Genomic DNA, 20224 nt, shown 5'->3' with positions numbered 1-20224 from the left:
TTTTTCCCAGGAGAGATCCTGCCCACTGGGGAGATGACCGGGCAGCCCAACCAAGACACCATTTCAGCCAGCAAAAAGGCCGAGTGTGGTAGGTCCTTTCCTGGGGGTCCGTACTTGGGGAAATGTTAATAAGGGGACTCTGATTTTCCTATTGCTTATTTCTTATAATGTGCTGGACGTTTCCGTCTCTTCTACTAAAACATTTTTTAAAATATCACGATCAATTAGTTTATAAAGGGAGAACAGGAAACAATTGTGCTCTTTGTAGGAAGGAGAAATTTCCAGATTTAGAGGTAGAAGCTGTGAAGCACTAAAAATTCATCAGAGCCCTTTTTGCAATGGGTATACTCGACATCAGGGGTACAATAAACATTTTAGGGAATAACAAGTAACAACCAAATGTAATTAAAGCAGACTTAAAATTTTTGCACATTAACTGGGGATGGGTTTTAAAGAAATGTCTCTACCAAATGACAATTCTATGATCTAACCGGGAGAATCACACCTACATGTTTCTGAAAAAGTCACACACAAACTTTCACTGAGTGCGTAAAGTTTTCTATTACATATGTCATGGTTTCATGTGAAATAAAAGAAAAGTTTCTTGCCTTTAGGAAACTTTGAGCTAGTGTGGATGGATTCTTGGAAGCAAAGTATTTTTTTCATTAAGGAAAATAACCTGAGATCAAAATCCAAGTATTCTTTCCATGGACTGCATTCTTTCCAAAGAGTATCATAGATTAAATAACGATCTTAGACTACTCTAGCAATGTTTAAAGCTCATATTGCCTTGAAAGGAAAAAATTTTAAAGGCTAAACTTTATGTTCTAAAAAGTCGTTATTGTTCATTTTCTTTTATCTTGATTCTCCAGGTTAATTGGTCTTTAAAATGTCTGTGAAGCCAAACTCTGATTCTCCCTAGATTCCTCCTCAATTCTACTTAAGTGGATCAGTGTAAATTGTTAAAATTTTAAAATAAGTTATAAATAAAATTTAAAAGTAGTGTTCTAGCAAAAAATTTTAGAAAATCAGTCATAGAGACTCCTTTTCTTTCTAGGTTGCTCAAGTCTGATGGCTTTCCAGACACTATAATAGCTCCATCATGAATCTCTCTCCTTTGGGGGAGGTGCACAAAGAATAATGTCATATCGTCATCACCATCACCATCACCATCACCATCATCATCATCATCAAGGCCGACATTTGTTGACTATAGGTCAAGTATCTCATTAATCCAAATCTCATTTAATCCAAATGAGCAAATATTATAATCACCCCCATTTTACAGATGAGAACACTGAGGGGCAGAGGGGCTTAGGAAAACTTGCCCTAAGTAACAATGAAACGGCAATGCTGGGATTCAGACTGCCGAGTTCTTAACCACTGCACCACACTGCCTCCCACATCTCTCTGTCTTTACAGTTTCCCAGTTTTCTCTCTTTGGTGCTCCCTGATTGGGGGCTAAAGGAGATGAGCTTACTTTTGTATTCCTCTCTTGGAGAACTAGTGTAATGATACTTTAGGAATGAAATTGGTGTAGTCCTCCTGAGGACTATTAATGGCTGAAGCATGACTGAAACCAGTCTCTTGCAGTCCTTCGTTTTCCCGGTACATTCTCAGAGAAATGCACTATAAGTCTTCTCTTGTTCCCTCCGGCCTCAATTTGGCTCTAGAGTTGGTTTTTGGTGCCATGAATGTAATTTCACTTAGATGAATTTATAGATGCAGTGTCTTTCGTCATGGAGGACAATGAGCCTTCCCTTGGAGAAACTTCTTCATACAGTCCTGACCTTTTTTTGTTTTTCATTTGCAAAGGCATAATTTCCTAATATCTAATATGACTGCTGCCCAAATAACCTTCCTAGAGTCTGTGTCATTTGCTGCCTAAACTTGCATGAAATTACTTTCTTTCAAAGTTCAGGAGAAAAAGAGACATGTGATATATTTGTTTAATGCTTACCTTTTACTTTTGCATTCATGAACAAAGTTGATGGGATCAAGTGGGCTATTCCGAGTATATTAACATAAAGGCTTCCAGTGAGTTTATCAAAGGAAGATACTATGTATCATCACTTGATGTGGAATATTTGATTGCATACCTATTATTACTTATTTTTCCATCATCTTATTTTGGGGCTTATCAAGATTTATAATAGCGTTCTTTTTCAGCCTGCCACCATGGATTTATATTTTAATAGAACTCTTATTGAGTGGGTTCTTTGTGTGGTGTCTTGAGGATTACATTTCAATCACGTGGGCAGAGTAGGCAGAATTCACTTTCTTCCATTACTGAGTCATTTAAGAAAACCACTGCACAAAACACGAGATCTATTTAACTAAACATTGGGGACCGCGTTAGATGTTTCTCACTCCTTACCCTTTTCCCTCCTCCCTTCCCAAGAGCATGCCATGTTGTAATAGCAAATTTACAAAGGGCTTTGTGATTACAAAAGAGGAAGTGAAGATCGGGCTTTTTAGATTTTGAGAGAAGACTTTACAGAAGTCTTCTCTTTACAGAAGAGAAGTCTTCTCTTTACAGAACTGTCTTAATAGAGTTTGCTTCCAAGTAAATGGGTTGGGAAGATGACATTCCAAGAAGAAATGGAATGTGGAAAGACCCTGGGTGTGTATGTTCCAGAAAGACTGAGTCATCTAATGTGCTCGGAGCACAGGGGGCATGGGAGATGGCATTGGAAAATGCCCAAATTATCTGAACTACTACTCACTGGAGAAATGTTCTTCTCCCTTGAAATGCTTCTGTGAAAGTTTCTCGTACCTCCCACAGAGGATTCCTAACCTCAGCCACCAATGCTCCTTTAGTTAGAATTTATCATTGTGAGTTGATACCACATCTGCATTTTTTAAATGAAATAATATTCATTTAACTTCTGGATCTGACAAGACTGCTAAGGTTGGTGATATTATTATAGCTGAGAAAAGTTTGAAACAACACTCCACTTTCAAGAGAAAACAGTTCATTTCACTTTAAAGTTAGAAAATAAAAATACACAGTCTTGCCAAATGTAAAGGTCAATTCTAAATAGAAGAAGTCAGACCCAAACAAGAAATTTAATCTGGAAGAAGCTCAATAGTTATTATTTATAACAAGCATGACCGTACATGTGAAAATTTGTTCAATGGCTTATGATTGTAATATAAAACCGTTGAGGAGGTGGCCAATCCTCTCATGAGCATATAGGACACTGAAATGAAAGAAAACTTTCTTAAATGTCCATGCATGCATTCCGTATGCCTCACTAATGACATTAGTGTGTCCTGTATTGTTTATTGTAAGGCACACAAATCCAGTGTGTGTGTGTGTGTGTGTGTGTTTATATTTAATGAAATATTACAAACATCATTTCTACATGAAGGAGACCAGTAAGCCCTGTCCATGATAAGTCCCCTAGAACCAGATTGATAGATGGTGGTGATAAAAATTGATGTTTCATGTTTGTAGCAGAATATATTTTCCAAAGATGACTGTACCAATATTTATCCCATTTCACATGCTCTTACAATGCGACACCGACACTCCTCTATTCAGGGGTGTGGGTTTATCTTCCCTTCCCTAGAACATGGATGAGCCTACGATTACAGAGAAAGTGATGCTGTGTGCCTTACAAGGCTAATTCAGAAAAGGTGACATAGTTCCTGCTTGCATCTCTCTCTTAGGAATGCTTGCCCTTGGAATCTGGACACTGCTGTGAGGAAACCCTAACTAGCCAATGCAGATAGACCACATGAAAAGGCCTGTGTGGAGAGGAACTGAGCCCTCCAGCCAATAGCCAGCATCAACGGCCTGATATGTGAGTACATGAGCCTTCGGATGATTCCAGCCTCCAGGCTTTGAATATTCCACTGGGACCTCAGACATCATGGAGCAGAGATAAACTGTCCCTATCATGCCCTGCCTGAATTTCTAACGCACAGAATTTGTGAGCATAATAAAAATGATCTGATCCACAGAGATCTTTGACAGTGGCTAATGAATCATAGGACCCCCAAGGACTAAAATGGTGGATAGCTTTCTAAGGTTCTCCTTGACCTACATACCTGAAAAATACTTGAGGTTTGATGAAATAAAGCCCAGTGATGTAAGATAGGGCTCCTCATCCAATCCCCAGGCCTAAAGCTCCTTGAATGAAGGGGAGGCTAGTTAGCCTTGAGGAAAGATCCCGTAGTAGCAAGTCAAGTCGTGCCTACTGAAATTTCCTCCCACCCTTTCCCAAGAGAACATACAGACATTTACCAGAGTAGCTGTGCCGTGAGGAAAGGGCAGACATTTAGAGTACTACTGACCACTGGCTCTGTGCCAACCCTCATCGCTGGCTATCTTAAGTATGACAGTACTCAGAATGGGGGTTCTCTGGGTCAGGGAAAACTAGTTTTGACCCAAGTGGTGTGACAATGGGCCCAGTGATCCATGAACTCTCCTGTGGTTGTTCCTGCATATGCTGAATGTACAGAGACAGGATACATGTTAGCACCAGTCCTCACTCCTACCTTGAGCCCCTTACCCATGGGCAGAAGGATATTATGGTAGATGACTCTGAAACTACTGGCTCTTTCCCCAACAGTAAACCTATACACCAATACTGCTTCCCAGGGAAGTCACAGAGATTACAGGAGTGGGAATTCCGGTCACACGCCCATTTACCTTGCCTATTTGGCTCTTGAAGAAGACAGAAAAGTCTTAGAGAATGACTGTATTGTTAAATACATCAGTAGTGACTCTACTTTCAGCTGCTGTTTCAGATAGTCTCTTAAGCAAATAAACTAACCTCTGGAGCCCATTCTACGGCGATGGCTCCAGCAAATGCTGGTTTTTTTGTCCGTGTGGACAGAGAGCACCAGGTACGGTGCAGCCTTGGCTGTCTTATTCCGAACCCCCTGACCTCACTGGTCATAATGCTACCGTCTGCAAGGACCTTGACCCCTCACCCTCCCATAGACTCAGACGTTATTTCTCTGGAAAGCAGAGAATACAAAGTGCCCTAGATTCCTTGGTGAAGCACAGGTGAGCCGGACGGTGGGCAACTTAAGTCCTGTCACGTCAGTGATGCTTCTTGGGGGTCTAGTGGTCTATGGAATTTCTGGATATCCCCTCCAAAGTGAAAGACAGATAGCTGAATCTTTCACTCCTTAAAAGAAGAAAGAGGCACAACGCTTGGTGGGCATCTCTATATTTTGAAAGAAACATATAGTACCAGAATTTGGGATTACTACTCTGACCCATTTCCTGACCCGTAACACTGCCAGCTTCCGGTGGCAGCCAGAACAGATGAACCTGCTCCAGCTGCCTTAGGCCACAGAAAGTCCTCTCAGTTCACTATTGTGGCCCAGTGCCCCCAATGGTATACAAGGGGTCTGTGCCAGTTGGAGGATATAGGGGGCCCACTGAGAGTCCTGATAGCTTTCTTTGGCAAATAACTATCCTCCTTTTGAGAAGCCACTGGTTTGTTACTGTCAGTAGAGTCTGAATGCCTGAACGTGTAACATCAAATCATCATATTATCCATTGTACACTGGACTATGTAACCCATGAGGACATATGCATGGGTTTACAGGGCTGAAGGAGGTGCTGCAGGCAAATAAGTTTCATAAGCAAATGGCTCACACTCTCAAGGTGCCTTCTCTTTGTGTTCTATCACCTTTCCCAACTTGTCCTGCTATGGAATTGTTAATCTAGGCCTGTCTTCCTCATACTAGATGTACGTACTTCCAGGAGTACTCTGCAGTGTGCTAGTGGGTACTTGAAGCCTATGACCAATTTTGGCAGATGAAAAAAATTGAGTTCAATGAAAATAACTTTGAACAAAACTTCTGATCGTTTATTTTTCTTTTAAGAAATGAATGTTGGGGGTACAGACCTACACTCATTTATGGGCACTGGCTAACAAATAATAAATTCCATTTTAATTAAACTGATTCTCTTCTCAGAAACAGAACTCTGTTCAATTCATAAACTCTAAAAGTTGTATTTCTCATGCACTCTTTCTCAGAAAGCTACTTCCACTACAAGAGAGTGGAAGGCATGGGGTCAGGGAAAAAGAATATCCAACAGAGGAGATCCACAGCAGTCCTAAGGAGCAACCAGTTCAGTTTGGGACACTAGGCTGCAGGAGTCCAGAAAGGGTATCCCAGGAAATTTTAAAAGGAGAATGAAATGGTTACCTATTATGAATAACCATATGAAAAACAGTACACGAAGGTGTTTTACAATTCTTTGGGAGAATTTTGGAAAAGTACATAAGAAACTAAAATATGAAAAGGGGATGATTATTAGTTCAAGAAAAATAAAGTTACAGAAATGAATACATAGTTAAAATAAGTTAGTATTCAATATTAATTTAGTAAAAAATTATGATAGGCCTATATTTAAAGGATGAGTGAGGAAAAATGGGGTGGAACGGGATGATGTAAGAAAGTTAAATCCTCATATTCCATCGTAGGCGGGCAAATAGTATCTAAAATATATACATCAGAGAGCCTACTGTTTAGAAACATGAAGGTAAACACCAAGAAAAAAACTAAAAATAGTTAAAAACAATTGTCTATAGGTGGCAAAAGGGGTTGGGACAGAGGAGTTCCAACAGTTCTATTGAGAACTTTCTCCATTTCTTTCCTCTATGGTAATTGGTCTATTTTTTTAAAAAATCTCTATTAGATTATTTTAGTTTGGAAGTTTATATTATCCTATGGAATCACCAAATCATCCTACGGTTTTTAAATTTATTGGCATAATACTGATCAAAGTATTCACTCAAAATTATTTTAACTTTTCGTGTACTTGTGGTTATTTCCTCATTCTTGTTTCTAAGTATGTGTTTTTGAAGAGCCTTTCTTTGGTAACTTATCTTGCTGAGGATTCATATCTGACCTTATCTTTCCAGAAAAACAAAACAATCCTGCACTCCTTGAAAATGCTCAGCATATCTCCAGTGGGAATTTGAAGCTCTGTAAGATTTTAACGCCATAAATTTGTGTTGTTAATTTTCCACCCAGCTGCTCTGCAAAATCAAATAAACATCAGCTGAAAAACACTGAAGGTCAAAGTGTTTGACATTAACCCGAAAACAGACATTCAGTATATCACCTGGGCATGGGAGCTAAAGCTGGATGAAAGAAAGCTCCAGGCAGCGAGGAGGTAGAGGCCACCTCAAATCTAAGCAGTAAGTGCACCCAGCACTGAGTGAAGTTCTCCGCGGATTGCACCAGAAAGCAAGCTCCAACCCAGCAGGAATTTCCTTCACCACTGCATCCCCAGAAGCTAGAGGAGAACCTGCCACTTACAGGTACTCCATAAAGCTCTGTTGAATTAATGATCCTGCAGGTATTTAAAAACAATACAACCTGTAGGTATTTGAACGAGTAGATACTTTCCCACCAGCTATAAAGATTAAGGAATGGAGAATTGGAGATACTGAGATACCAGAAACTATGCTGCTGCCTTAATATTACAAATAAAGTTTGTGACAAAAATCCCTAAACTCTTTCCTCATCTATGAAATTTTCCCTACTTGACGCCTCAGTAAGTACAAATGCAAATGCCAAGATTTACCTGTTCCATTTGTTCAAGTATTTATCAATAATACCTTCTGGAATGTTACATACATGATCTATAATCCCCAGTCTGTGGAGAAACTGAGGATCAAGAAGTTGTAGGTGACTGACCTACAGATGCGCACCTACATTTAGGTGTAAGCACCACGGCCTTTTCCGTTATCCCCATTAAACCAGCTATGTGTGCAGCTCTGTCCTGGACACTGTCTGTGAAAACTAATATTGTCCCCAAAATGGGGACTGTAGAAGAGGCTTTTCCACTGCCTCCATATTGTGGCGACATAAACTGGTTGGGTGAGATGGGTATACAAGTACAACACACTATGGTTTTCTCAAGTGGCCTCATCTTCAGTACACTGACCCTCACAGTTGTATTATTTAGTCTTTTCCCACGTGTTTCACAGAGTGTTAGGGGGGATTGGCTCACGCAATAATGGAGGCTAAGAAGTTCCATGATCTGCTCTTTGCAAGGAGGCCCAGGAAAGCTGGTGATAGAATTCTGTCTGAGTCTGAGGGCCTGAGAACCAGGGGAGCCAAAGATGTAAGTCCAAGTCCAAAGGCTCAAGAACCAAGGGCACTAATGTCATGTTCCAGCCCAAACAGAGAACAAATTAGCCCTCCCTCTGCCTTTCTGTTCTACTTAGGTCCTTACAGATTGGATGACGCCCACCCACATGGGCTCTTCTTTACCAAGTCTATAGATACAAACGCTAATCTCTTCCAGGAACACCCTGACAGACACACCCAGAAATAATGTTTTACCAGCTATCTGGCATCTCTTAGCCCAGTCAAGTTGGCATAAAAAATTAACCATTACACCTACTGTTCTCCTGAAGAGATGGGCATTTATTGCTAAGATTTCTGCACATGTTGAGTTTTGAATCATTTCTCTACCATGGTGAAAATATTCTTCCAAATGTGTCGCTTTTCTTTCAGTTTTAATGTTTCAAAAACATATATGTTGTAGCATGTATCAACACTTCATTCCTTCTTAGAGTCAAATAATATTCCCTGTATGGATATAGCACATTTTATTTATCCATTCATCAGTTGCTCAACATTTGAGTTGTTTTTATTTTTTGGCTATTATAATGCTGCTATGAATAGTTGTATAAAAGCTTTTGTGTGGACATGTGTTTTCATGTCTCTTGGGTATATACCTAAGAATGGAATTTCTGGGTCATATGGTAACTACATTCAGCTTTTTGAGGAACTGTCAACTGTTCTCTAAAGTGGCTGCATCTTTTACATTTTTCCCAGCAATGTATGTGAATTCCAGTTTCTCCGCACTCTCACCAACACTTGTTACTGTCTTTTCTAAAATACATATATAGTCATTCTAGTAGGTTGGAATTGGTATCTTATTGTGGTTTTGATTTGCATTTCCCTAATGACTAATGATTTTGAACATATTGTCACATGCTTATTGGCCATTTGCATGCCTTCTTTGGAAAAATATCTATTCGCATTTTTTGCCTATTTATTAATTGGCAAAAAATTTCTTAATTTCTTAATTATTTGCCTTTTTATTATTATGAATTATAAAAGTTCTTTTTATATCATATATATTCGACCTTTATCAGGTATGATTGGCAAAAATTTTCTCTCATTCTGTGGCTGTCTTTTCACTTTCTCTTTTTTTTTTTTTTTTTTTGTAGACGAAATCATCCATACGGCTACTGATAATCAGAACTGAGGATTTCGTTGTCACTAAGCAGTGTTATTGGCTGGTTTTCCATTCTTTAGAACCATTTTAAAATAATGTTGGCTTTATAAAGACTATTATATAAATATATGTATTACAAAGGAAAAAATTAGATTAACTTTCTAGGATTTAGGATTTTTCTTTAATGAGATACAACGTCAATATACGCTGCTGTAATATAGTGAGATTATAACTAGTCAACTGGTCATCCCATATGATTTCAAAGTCCATTTGGTCTACTAAATCAATTAGATGAATGGTTCAGAAGAATTAGATGAACGGATAGTCTTTCACATGTGCAACAGTATACAGAGAACTTCTAGTGACCCAATCTACTGAATTCTGCTACTCAACAAAGCAAATACATAAAATGAATTTGTTTGAATTAATTCACTTACAAGAATCGTCACAAAATTAAATAATTTCATAAACACATAGTTTTCAATATAACACTGGTAATTTTAAAAGAAGAGGATATTACTACAACTCAAAAGTACAAATTTTTCCACGTGGATTTATGTCCTAGGGAATAACTAAGGCACAGCATGAGGAATAGTTAGAAACATACGTAAAATGAAAAGCCATTCTATTCAGTATTTTACTGTGATTAATTATGGTAATTGTAATGTAAGTGTACTGTTTATCTGGGAACTCAACTGAATATGAAACTCTCTGCTACAGACTAAAAAAAAAAAAGTTTAAATTCAAGCTAAATAAGGCTTGACATCTTCATTTATAATAAGTGTCAAAAACATTTTAAATAAACAAAGTGTGTCAAAACTTATGAAAAGATCCCAGCAGCCTGCACATTATATTGTTTCTAAAGAGCTGTAATATGGGTATTATTTAATATGTTCTGATCAAGTCTTTAAATATTTAATCATATTAGTCACCTATTCAAAGACCTTCCTTGGCTTCTGTATTAGTTTTCTATTGCTGTCGTAACAAACTTAGTTAATAAAATTTGCTTAAAACAATGCAAATGTATTATTTTACAATTCAGGGGGTCAGAATTCAGAATGGGTCTCACTGAGCTAAAATCAAGACACCAGCTGAGCTGCATTCTTTTCTGGAGGCTCTAGGGAGAATCCACTTTCTTGCCTTTTCCCACTTCCTAGGAAAAGGAGGCTGCCTGCATTCCTGGCTCACGGCCTCCTTCTCTATTCAAAACTAGCAATGGGTTGTAGAGTCTTTCTCAGATTGTATTATTCTGACCTCCTCTTCCACATTTGAGGACCTCTGCGATTACACTGGACCCACCAGGATAATCTCCCTATTTTAATGTCACCTGATTAGCAAGCAGCCTGAACTCCATCTGCAAGTTGAATTCCCCTTTGCCAGTGTAACAAGATATTGACAAATTCTGGGGATTGGAATGTGGACATCTTGGGGAACAGGGCAGCAAACCTATGCTGGCTGCCAAAGATTTCTCCTGCCCTACTCACAAGTTTCCACTCTTTGTACCCTGTGGTCCAGTCTACCTGCCCATCCTGTAAAATACCTCTTCCTTGAACAGCTCCATAGCTTTACTCCTGGCATTTTCTCTTCCTTGTTCTCCTCATACCTTCCAGCTTTCCTCCCAAGATGAAAATTCTATTCATTCTCAAGATCACGGCAAATGATGTTTCATTCTCCACGAAGCTTTTCCCTTAACCTTTCCTCTCTACATGTTCATAGCATATTGTTTGGACCTCCCTGCAGAAGTTAACATTTTACCTCGTTTGATAGTTGTTTGTGTTCTTATCTCCTCTGCTAGACAGTGATCTCCTGAGGGCAGAAACTCATGGATTCATCCTCACTGATATGGATTTTAGGCATATCTAAAACATGCCCAAGGGTTCTAAAAGGAACCCTTGCTTTTTCATCCATGCTGCTCGAAAACTGCTCTCCTCTCGGGTTTCCTATCTAGTAAAATCACCTCCTTTCACCGAGTTGTGCTTGCCATGAACCTTGGACTCATCCTCAACTCCTCTTTTCCTCATTCCTTCCATATGATCCATTAGCAAACCTCACCAGTGCTATCCCTGATCTAAGCCACCACCATCTTCTGCCTGTCCTACTGGAGTCCGCACTGCCAGTCTTGTCTCTGTACCTCTCACCTTGTACCAGCGATTATGTGCGTGTGCACACATGCACTCACATACACACAAAAATTCTATCATCAACTCAGCAGCCAGAGGAATCATTTACATTTTTTAAAAGTCTAAGTCTGATGATATCTCAGTCCTGCTTAACCTCAGTTAGCTTACCATTCATTACGGGTAGAACAGAATCCAAAGTCTTCATCACGTTCTGTAAGGCCCTACTCTCATCTCCCACTGTTCTCTGCCTCACTGTGTTCCTACATCACTGCCTTCCTCACTGTTCCTCATACAAGCCTGGCAGTCATGTGCCTCAGGGCCTTTGCACTTGCTGTTCCGCCAGCCTGTGGAACACTCTTCGGATGACCACATGATTCATTCCCCTACGTCCTTTAGGTCTCTGCTCATCCCTTCAGGTTCTTTGGGTCTTTGTGCAAATGTCACTCCCTCAGAGCCATCTTCCCTGATCATCCTATGCAAAAGAGCAGCCCTTCGTTTCTTTCACCATTGTCTCTACCCTCACACGGCTTGAATTTTCCATACACACGTATCATTACATGACATTATATTACAAATCTATTTCTTGTCTGTCACCCTCCACCAAAATGTAAACTTCATGAGGGCAGAGACTTTGTTTTGATCTCTATTCTAGTCTCAGAATCTAGAAGCATGCATAGCAGAGTAGGCATTTAATTAGGCATTTAATTCATATTTGTTATATGAATGAACTCATCTTTGTATGTCCTCCTGTTTCTTGCCCAGTTCTTTGCTCATAATAGATGCTAGAGAAGTATTTGCGGAATTGAATTTGATGTACTTACTCAAAATCATTTAATATAATCCTCAGAGGAAAAAACTATAGTAAGCCACATTGTCATAGAGAAAGAAAGACTGTAAAGATGTTGTCACAATTCAGCTTAGCCTTTTGTTATTTAGTTTTGATACGATGGACCTCCCTGGAGCGCAAAGGATATCACATTGAACATTTACTTCAAGGATGGAGTTCAGAAATTAATCCCTGCAGCACACGCTGTCCACCCAGGGATTGTGTGGGTGCTGGGGGCACACAAGCACGGATACCAAGAAGATGCCCGTAAGCCACAATGCCCATAGTTAGGTACACCCAGTTTGGGGGGATATACTTAAATTTTAAAGCCACTTCTAATTTCACCTAAGTTTTTCTTCTCATCAATGCATTTCTCTCACTTTTGCAGTACTGGTTTCTCAGACAGACCTTTGTCCTTTGTTTTTACGTCTTTCCTATCAGAGAAAGAAACAAACTCTTGTTTAATGCAACATACTCTTGTTGAATAAATGTTTAATGCAACATTAAAACATTTAGCTTCTAATCATCTGTTTCACATGCAAACGGCCAGTTTTAAAAATTTATCTTTTCTTTGCCATCCAATGTATATATTGATGCAAAAGCCAATGTCTGGAACTGCATCAGCTCATTTCATTTACACTCAACCAATTTAAAATGATTATTTCCATACTACAGTTGATCCTTGAACAAGGGGCTCAAGGCACCAACACTCCGGAGTCCAAAATCCACGTATAACCTTCGACTCCCCAAAATTTAACTGTTAATAGCGTACTATTGACCAGAAGCCTTATTGATAACACAAATAGTTGATTAACACATATTTTGTATGTTATACGCATTATATACTGTATTCTTGCAGTAAAGTAAGCTAGAGAAAAGAAAATGTTATTAAGCAAATCATAATGAAGAAAAAATACATTTATTACATTTACTGAAAAAAATCTACATGTAAGTGGACCCATACAGGCATTTCAAACTCATGTTGTTCAAGGGTCAAATGTAACTTCAAATGATTCTCTACTTGTCCTTCAGAATTTCCTTGAGTCCCTCCTTTTGTACCAGCACCCTATATTCATTCAGTAACATGGGTAACATCTTTTACCATAAAAACACAGATATTAATCACAATGAATCCTTTTGGTTATTTTACTTTTCTTGATCAATAGATGAGTGCTTTCTCTAACCGACTGATTTTTGACTCTGTCTCTCCATTAGAATCACTTGCAGAAGAACTGTTTAAAAACATGAATGCCCAAGACCCACCCACAACCAAGTACGAATCTTCGAGGGCTGGACCCAGGCATTAGAATTTCTTTTTAAAGTTCTCCTGGTGGTTCTAATGTGCAGTAATAGTGAGAATCAAAACCCTTGGCATACACAAGTCACAAAGAAATTATGCAGTGATGGGAATAGTATCAAGAAGAAGTTGATCACAAATTTAGGTTTTGCTATAGTTAATTCACAGAGCAAATCATTGTCATGTGTATAATTGATTGACTTGAATACTATATTACACGACTAGATACAGTGATTACTGTGGACCATAGGGATATGATTCAAAACATAAATAACTTGACTATGACTTGAAGATACTTTAAAGAAATTATTAGTCAAAGGTTAAATTTATTGACACTATCTCCTTTACTAGTCTATGGTTAAGGAGTTACGTAGTTGCAATGATTTTTCCTTTTCCAGGCATTGTGCTGTAATTAAGACAGCAAACTGGAGGGAGGGAGAAAAATCGTTGTTTTCTTTTTTCTAAACAGTGATTCCCTAAATGGTTTCCCGTGGTAGGAGGGGTCATAAAGAAGAGAAGGCTGAAGGTCATTAACATCCATGTCACTGTAGGGAATCCAGGCATACTACAAAGGGAATAGGCGGATAATCGGCCTTCAATAAAGAGGTAAGGTAAGGCAAAAAAAAAAAAGAGAGAGAGAGAGAGAGAGAGATGTACGCAGCCAAAATGCAACAGAAATGGGCACTGGGTACTGCCTAATTGCAAGGACACTGGAGAAACATTCCGCTTATGTGCTGGACTCGGGCACATTTTGGTGACATTGAATTTTTCCATCACTAATTGCTTACAAGAACTTCCAAATTGAGCATTTAATTGCCCCAAAATAGAAAGATAACTGTAAAAGAACAAACTTATGTCCTATAAATACTACAATGCATCATAATTTGGATACAGAGCTGTACGTATACTGATTTGGCTGAGGAAACCTTAAGTAAATTGACTGGGATGTTGTTCATCATTTTCTGTAACAGATACATCTTTCACTAATGCTGTCATTTCTTCAATACTTTATACAACGTTATTTTGTTCAGCTACTTCTTCAAAACAATAGTTGCCAGGATCTGAACTGGCACCGGAAGAAAATAAATTATTTGTAACAAAAACAGAAAATTGTAATATTACATACAGCATTATGACTTGTTCCAAGTGGTCTAAAAATCTATGTCCTAATCATTTCAATTTACTTTTTCTGCCAGATCCTTCAAAATTGCCTGGAAATTGGGAAACTGCCTTCTAAAGTAAATTCTAACTTCTCAATGTCTTTATTAGGTATTAGCCATTTACATGTAATTAAATTAGCCATTTATATGTAATTTATTAGGACTGAACCACTATAGTAAGCTAATTAGCAATATTTCACTAATTTTAACAACACCTCCAAGATGATAAACTACCATGCAATTTCTTTTTTTAAAATTTAATTTATTGGGGTGACAATTGTTAGTGAAATTACATAGATTTCAGGTGTATAATTCTGTATTACATCATCTATAAATTCCACTGTGTGTTCACCACCCAGAGTCAGTTCTCCTTCCATCACCATATATTTGATCCCCCTTACCCTCATCTCCCTCCCCCCACCCCCTTACCCTCTGGTAACCACTAAACTATTGTCTGTGTCTATGAGTTTTTGTTTCTCATTTGTTTGTCTTATTCTTTTGTTGTTTTTGGTTTATATACCACATATCAGTGAAATCATAGGGTTCTCTGCTTTTTCTGTCTGACTTATTTCGCTTAGAATTATACTTTCAAGATCCATCCATGTTGTCACAAATGGTCCTATATCATCTTTTCTTACTGCCGAATAGTATTCCATTGTGTATATATACCACAACTTCTTTATCCATTCATCTATCGAAAGACATTTTGGTTGTTTCCATATCTTGGTCACCGTAAACAAAGCTGCAATGAACATTGGAGCACACGTGTCTTTATGGATAAATGTTTTCAAATTTTTTGCGTAGATACCCAGGAGAGGGATTGCTGGGTCATATGGTAATTCTATTCGTAATTTTTTGAGGAACCTCCACACTGCCTTCCATAGCGGCTGCACCAGTCTGCATTCCCACCAACAGCCTATGAGGGTTCCTTTTTCTCCACAGCTTACCATGCAATTTCTGAAACACTATTACTGCTTGGCATCTTTCTTTATATTAATGGTTTAATCTGGGGGGAAAAAGTGATGTTTCTAAAGCCCTGAGATTTCTTTTGAAATTCCTGAGCATTAAATAGATTAACTTAGAACTACTTGTCATTGAGACATTATTGCTTCTTCAAGACTTGAAACATTATAATCTGTCTAAATTCTGTATTTCTGTATTTACTGCTTATATGTTATCTTCATTTTTAAGGTAAATTAATATTCATTTATCAGAGGAATGTCTTTTTTAAGAGGAGTCATATTTTTTAAAAGGAATCCCTTTAAAATTTTTTTCTAAATTCAAGAATTTACCGTTTTGGAGATAAGACCAGGAGTTTTGCTGTAGAGACATGGTAAGCTTATTTTAAATACTTCAAAAATATTAACATAGAAATGTTTTCTTTTGGATTGATATAATTATATCTTCTCACATTTCACAGAAAGTTTTCTTGTGTATACAGGATTCATTCCCTTTTGGACTGTTTTCCTGCTTGATGGTCAACAAAACCCTCACAAGGAGGGAAAATGTCAGTAACTTGAAAGAAGATACACACTTTCATAGGGAAGCAACAAAGATAGTAAAAAAGACCAAGAGAAGAAGAAAGAAAATCCTTCTTGCAGAACCAGGTGTACTACAAAGCTCAATTAGATCACAGACTGAGGACACTGCTTTTTATAAGTTTTTGCTCCAGGGGGAACAGTTTGCTGAGTCTTCCTCTCGCTGCTCTCCGTCCCTGGAGTCCTAACCAGGTTTTTTCTCTTTTGCTTGTGAGAACGAAAAAAGTTGCCAGGGAAGGGATATTTGGTGCATTTCACGGAGGATTTTTCTATTTTCAGCAAGTTTTACCGTTCTCCAGATGCTCCCAATTTCTCTAGACCATTTTGAGACTCTATCTCATGAAAACCGTGAGTCCACTGTACCCTCCCCAACGGACCTATACAGAATTTCGCATTTGATTCTACTTCGTTTGTCGATCCTCAAAAGCTCATCTTTGGACCCCAAGTTAAAAAACGTCTGTCTAGAGTTAAAAGACAAGGAAGCCTTAACACCGTTCAAGGGGGCTCAAAGGACACCTGAATCTTGCAAGGCGAGTTCTTGACGCGGCCAGTGGGCGCTCCGGCCTTGACAGTGCGCGTGAGTAGGTGGATTCCCGCTACCCATCGGCATTAATCGGAGGGAAAGTTAACTTTCCTCTTCTTGCATTTCTCCAAAACCTGTCCCGTAGGCGCCGGATCTGACCTGGACCAAGGCCTCAAAATGTGAGACCAGGCCAGACGGGGCGTGTAAAGAAAGCTCAGGGCACCCGGGGTCGCCGCACACAAGCCCACCTATGGGACCGGAGCTCCGGGGCTCCCCGACGTGCTCACTCCTGGTTTGAGCACAGCCCGCGACGCCCCGTCTACTCCTAGTAACGCGAGCGTGTGCCGAGCCCCCCCGCGCGGGGGCTGCCCCCGAGGCTCCCCCAAACCCCAAGCCCTCCGCAGAAGCGAGGCGGCGTCTTTCGCGGGGCGCCCTTACCTTGGGGTTTGTCAGGAGCTGGTGCTCGTCGCTGTGCAGCAGCGCCCTGGAGTTGGACTGGGAGTTGTTCACGTAGACCTGGACGCAGGGGTACTGCGAGGTGCCCCTACAGTCGGCGCCACAGGTGAACGTGCACTCGAACAGCTCGCCGAGCTGCTGCACCGACAGCACCGTGCAGTTGGCCGCCGTGGCTTGCAGATCCTGCAGCGCGGGACTGAGCCAGCAGAAGCCGAAGATAAAAAGCGACACGACGCCGGAGATGATGAGAAACAAGCCGAGCCGGATGCTCTTGTCCTCGGCTTCCGTGTACTCGTACGCCACCCGGAGCTTCGCCATCGCCCCCCACTCCCGGCGGCGGGCGCGCTCCCCCCGCCCCCTCCGCCCCCGGCGCCCCGCGCGACAGCAGGGGAGTGGGCGGCGAGGGGGAGCGCGCGAGAACAAAGGGGCCGCGGCCCGCGACGCCCCCGGCCGCCGCAGCGCCCCCCGCCCCCCAGCCTCGCCGCCGCCCGCGCCCGGGAGGCTCGCGGTGCTGCCGCGGCTTCAGAGCCGCCTGCACCCTCGGGCGCGCGGAGCGCACGGGCGACTCCCGCCTCCAGCGCCCCCTGGCAGCCTCCGCCCGCGCGCTCTCCCCGCCCCCCCCGCCCCGCCTCCTCGCGCCCGGCGTCGCCCGGTCTCCATCGCCCGCCTGCCGCTGCTCGGCGGGCTCGCGGGGCAGCTGCCCGAGGGCAGGAGCGGCGGCGCTGGGGCCAACCGCGGGGAGCCCCGAACGGCACGTGGCTCCGCCCAGCGCCCCCCGCCGGCGACCTGGGTGGTGGAGCCTCGTCCCGGGGGCGTCTCCGTGGGCGGGAGGCGGAGAGCGGCGGCTCGCGCTCGGGATCCTCGTTACATCCCCTCGGAGGGACGTCCGAGGTGAAAGCTTAGGATCAGTGCAGTCGAACCGGAGTGAAAGTTAAAAAAGAGAAGAAAAGAAAAGAAGAAAGACCAGAGGGAGAGGGTGTAGTGTAAGTGGAGCGGCGGGAATCTTGAACTCGAAACGGGGATTGGTCCGCCCGGGGGACAGTGAGCCGGCGGCCAAGCGGCGGGCGTCCCCCTGGAAACGGACGGCGGGACCCGGCGCGCTGGGGAGGAAGCCCCCCGAGAGGGGGTGCGCTGGGGAGGCCCCGGCTTCAGTTCCCACACCGCGCACTGACCAACGGCGGGCGGAAGGCGTGACCCCCACCCCCTCCTGCCCACGCCCGCACGCCTCGCACCCCCCGAGTGCGGTAATGGTCCGGCCGCAGGCCGCTGCCCCAGCCCGCACCCCGGGGCGGCAGGATAGGAGAGAAAGAGGCTGAGTCGGGCGGAGTTTCCTGCGGAGGTAACGTGCGTGGGGGCAGGGACCTACGACCGGCGAGACCAAGGAAACCCGCTGCCTGGGTCCTGGGTGGACCTCGCGGCAATTTAGGTATACTGAAGCTGGGTGGACTCCAACTCGATTTCTCCCAAGGCTGAGCGTGATTAAGGACCGAAGGTAACAAGTGGAGACGCTTGCGGCCCTGAAAGGAGACGACACGACTGTCCCCATTAGGACCGCCCCCTGGCTCCAGGACTCCCGAGAATCCTTTCTGTGTTGTTTCCCTCCTTAGGAGTCTTGCCACCCTTGGCCCGCCCCAGGATTTGTAGATGAGCTTTCCAGGAGCTCTGTGCATGGCGACAGCAGCATGCAGATCCACTTTGGAACAGGTACCGTTTCTAGAGCTGCGTTCTGCTCTCCTTGTTCTTCCCGTGGCTGCCCCCGTGCATACCTTCAGCCTCTCTTCTTTTCGTGACTTTTTTTTAAAGTTAAGATTTTTTTTTCCCAAGCCACACTTCTATCCTAATGTCAATTTTCGACTTGCCATTTTTAAGAATCAGAGTGTTCACTTCTTTGCAAAATACATAAACATATCTTTTTTTCTTGATTTGCAAGTCCCAAAGGACTATCCTCTTGAATCAGTTATATGCCTGATGAATGTGGAAACACCCAAACATGGAATTCTTGACTTCTCTTTCTTGGATTTCAAATATTACTTAGTATTGAGTACCTGCCAACTGCAGTGCTAGTACGTTACTTTGAAGTACTACATTCCTTTATGGGGCGGGTACACACAACAGTATTTCCAAGCCAGGAGCAAAGCAAATTTAATTACAGAAAGAATAAATTAAGAAGATGCGGAGTTTGGAAAACTTTCAAATCAGAAAGACACTTTCTACTTTAATACCTTTCAAGTTTTGAAGGAGTAGATTTCTTTTTTTCTTTACCTAGGAATTTTCTTCCCTTTCTGTTGGCATAAAGACAATTGTTACTGATTATATTACCTGAAGGAAAAGTGAGTTGATAATTGAAACAGCTTCGCCTGAGATCACGGCTCTTCAGTCTGAATCTCTTTCCTACTGCAAGTTATAATCTGCCTTTTCAAGAAGGCTAAAAAGTCAGGCTAGGATCTGAGGCAGTGGTGAGACCCAATTATTCCAGCTTGGTATGCTGAGCAATTTAACCTTGAGGCAGAATTGACTCTTACTAGTGTTCATAAAACAGGGATGGGGTGTCTAAAATAATTTAATGAATATGATTAATTTTCAATGATTCCAGAGCTCAGAGTTCTGTGAATGAACCCTCTGCCTCAAAACTGAAGCAAGATGGTCTCCTAAGTCTAGAGAACTAATATCAGAAAATTCTGTCTTAATTTAACCTAAATGTTTAAGGGCTTTCAAATCCATTCTTTTTAGAGTTCATTTAGTCACTTTCCTTCCTTATGACAATTCTTAAAGTATTTGAAGTATCTTTTGCCATCTAGCCTTCTGTTCTTTAAACATTTACTTTCTCCTCTTATTTCCCATTTTTAAATTCTTTTCTGAATCCTTTCCTTATCATGTCTTTCTTATTGAAAGTCAAACATATCAAGACTTCCCAAATTGTCAGTTTTTATTTTACCCTTAATTGAATAATGTGTATGTTTTTAGCTTCATTTACTTGAGGTGGGGCTGCCTTATCACGTTTCCAAGGAAGATTGGACGTCAGCCTCTCAGTATCTGAAAATGGGTCACCATTGACTAAGTTAGAATACCATT

General features: G+C 41.5%; 1 protein-coding gene across 1 annotated transcript in view; it reads right to left on the bottom strand.

The window, feature by feature from the left end:
- KCNMB4 (potassium calcium-activated channel subfamily M regulatory beta subunit 4) overlaps positions 1-17579 on the bottom strand; it is a 56799-nt gene extending 39220 nt beyond the window's left edge. The window contains exon 1 of the mRNA XM_081060977.1: positions 17135-17579. Coding sequence (XP_080917103.1) covers positions 17135-17470 — 336 coding nt within the window. The 5' untranslated portion in view covers positions 17471-17579. The remainder of the gene's footprint in view (positions 1-17134) is intronic.
- Between the last annotated feature and the right edge of the window lie 2645 nt (positions 17580-20224).

Source organism: Rhinolophus hipposideros (assembly GCF_964194185.1).
Source record: "Rhinolophus hipposideros genome assembly, chromosome: 9".
In the NCBI taxonomy this organism is placed as follows: domain Eukaryota; kingdom Metazoa; phylum Chordata; class Mammalia; order Chiroptera; family Rhinolophidae; genus Rhinolophus; species Rhinolophus hipposideros.
The sequence above is the reverse complement of the archived record's forward strand: the minus strand, read 5'-3'. Positions and strand labels throughout refer to the sequence as shown.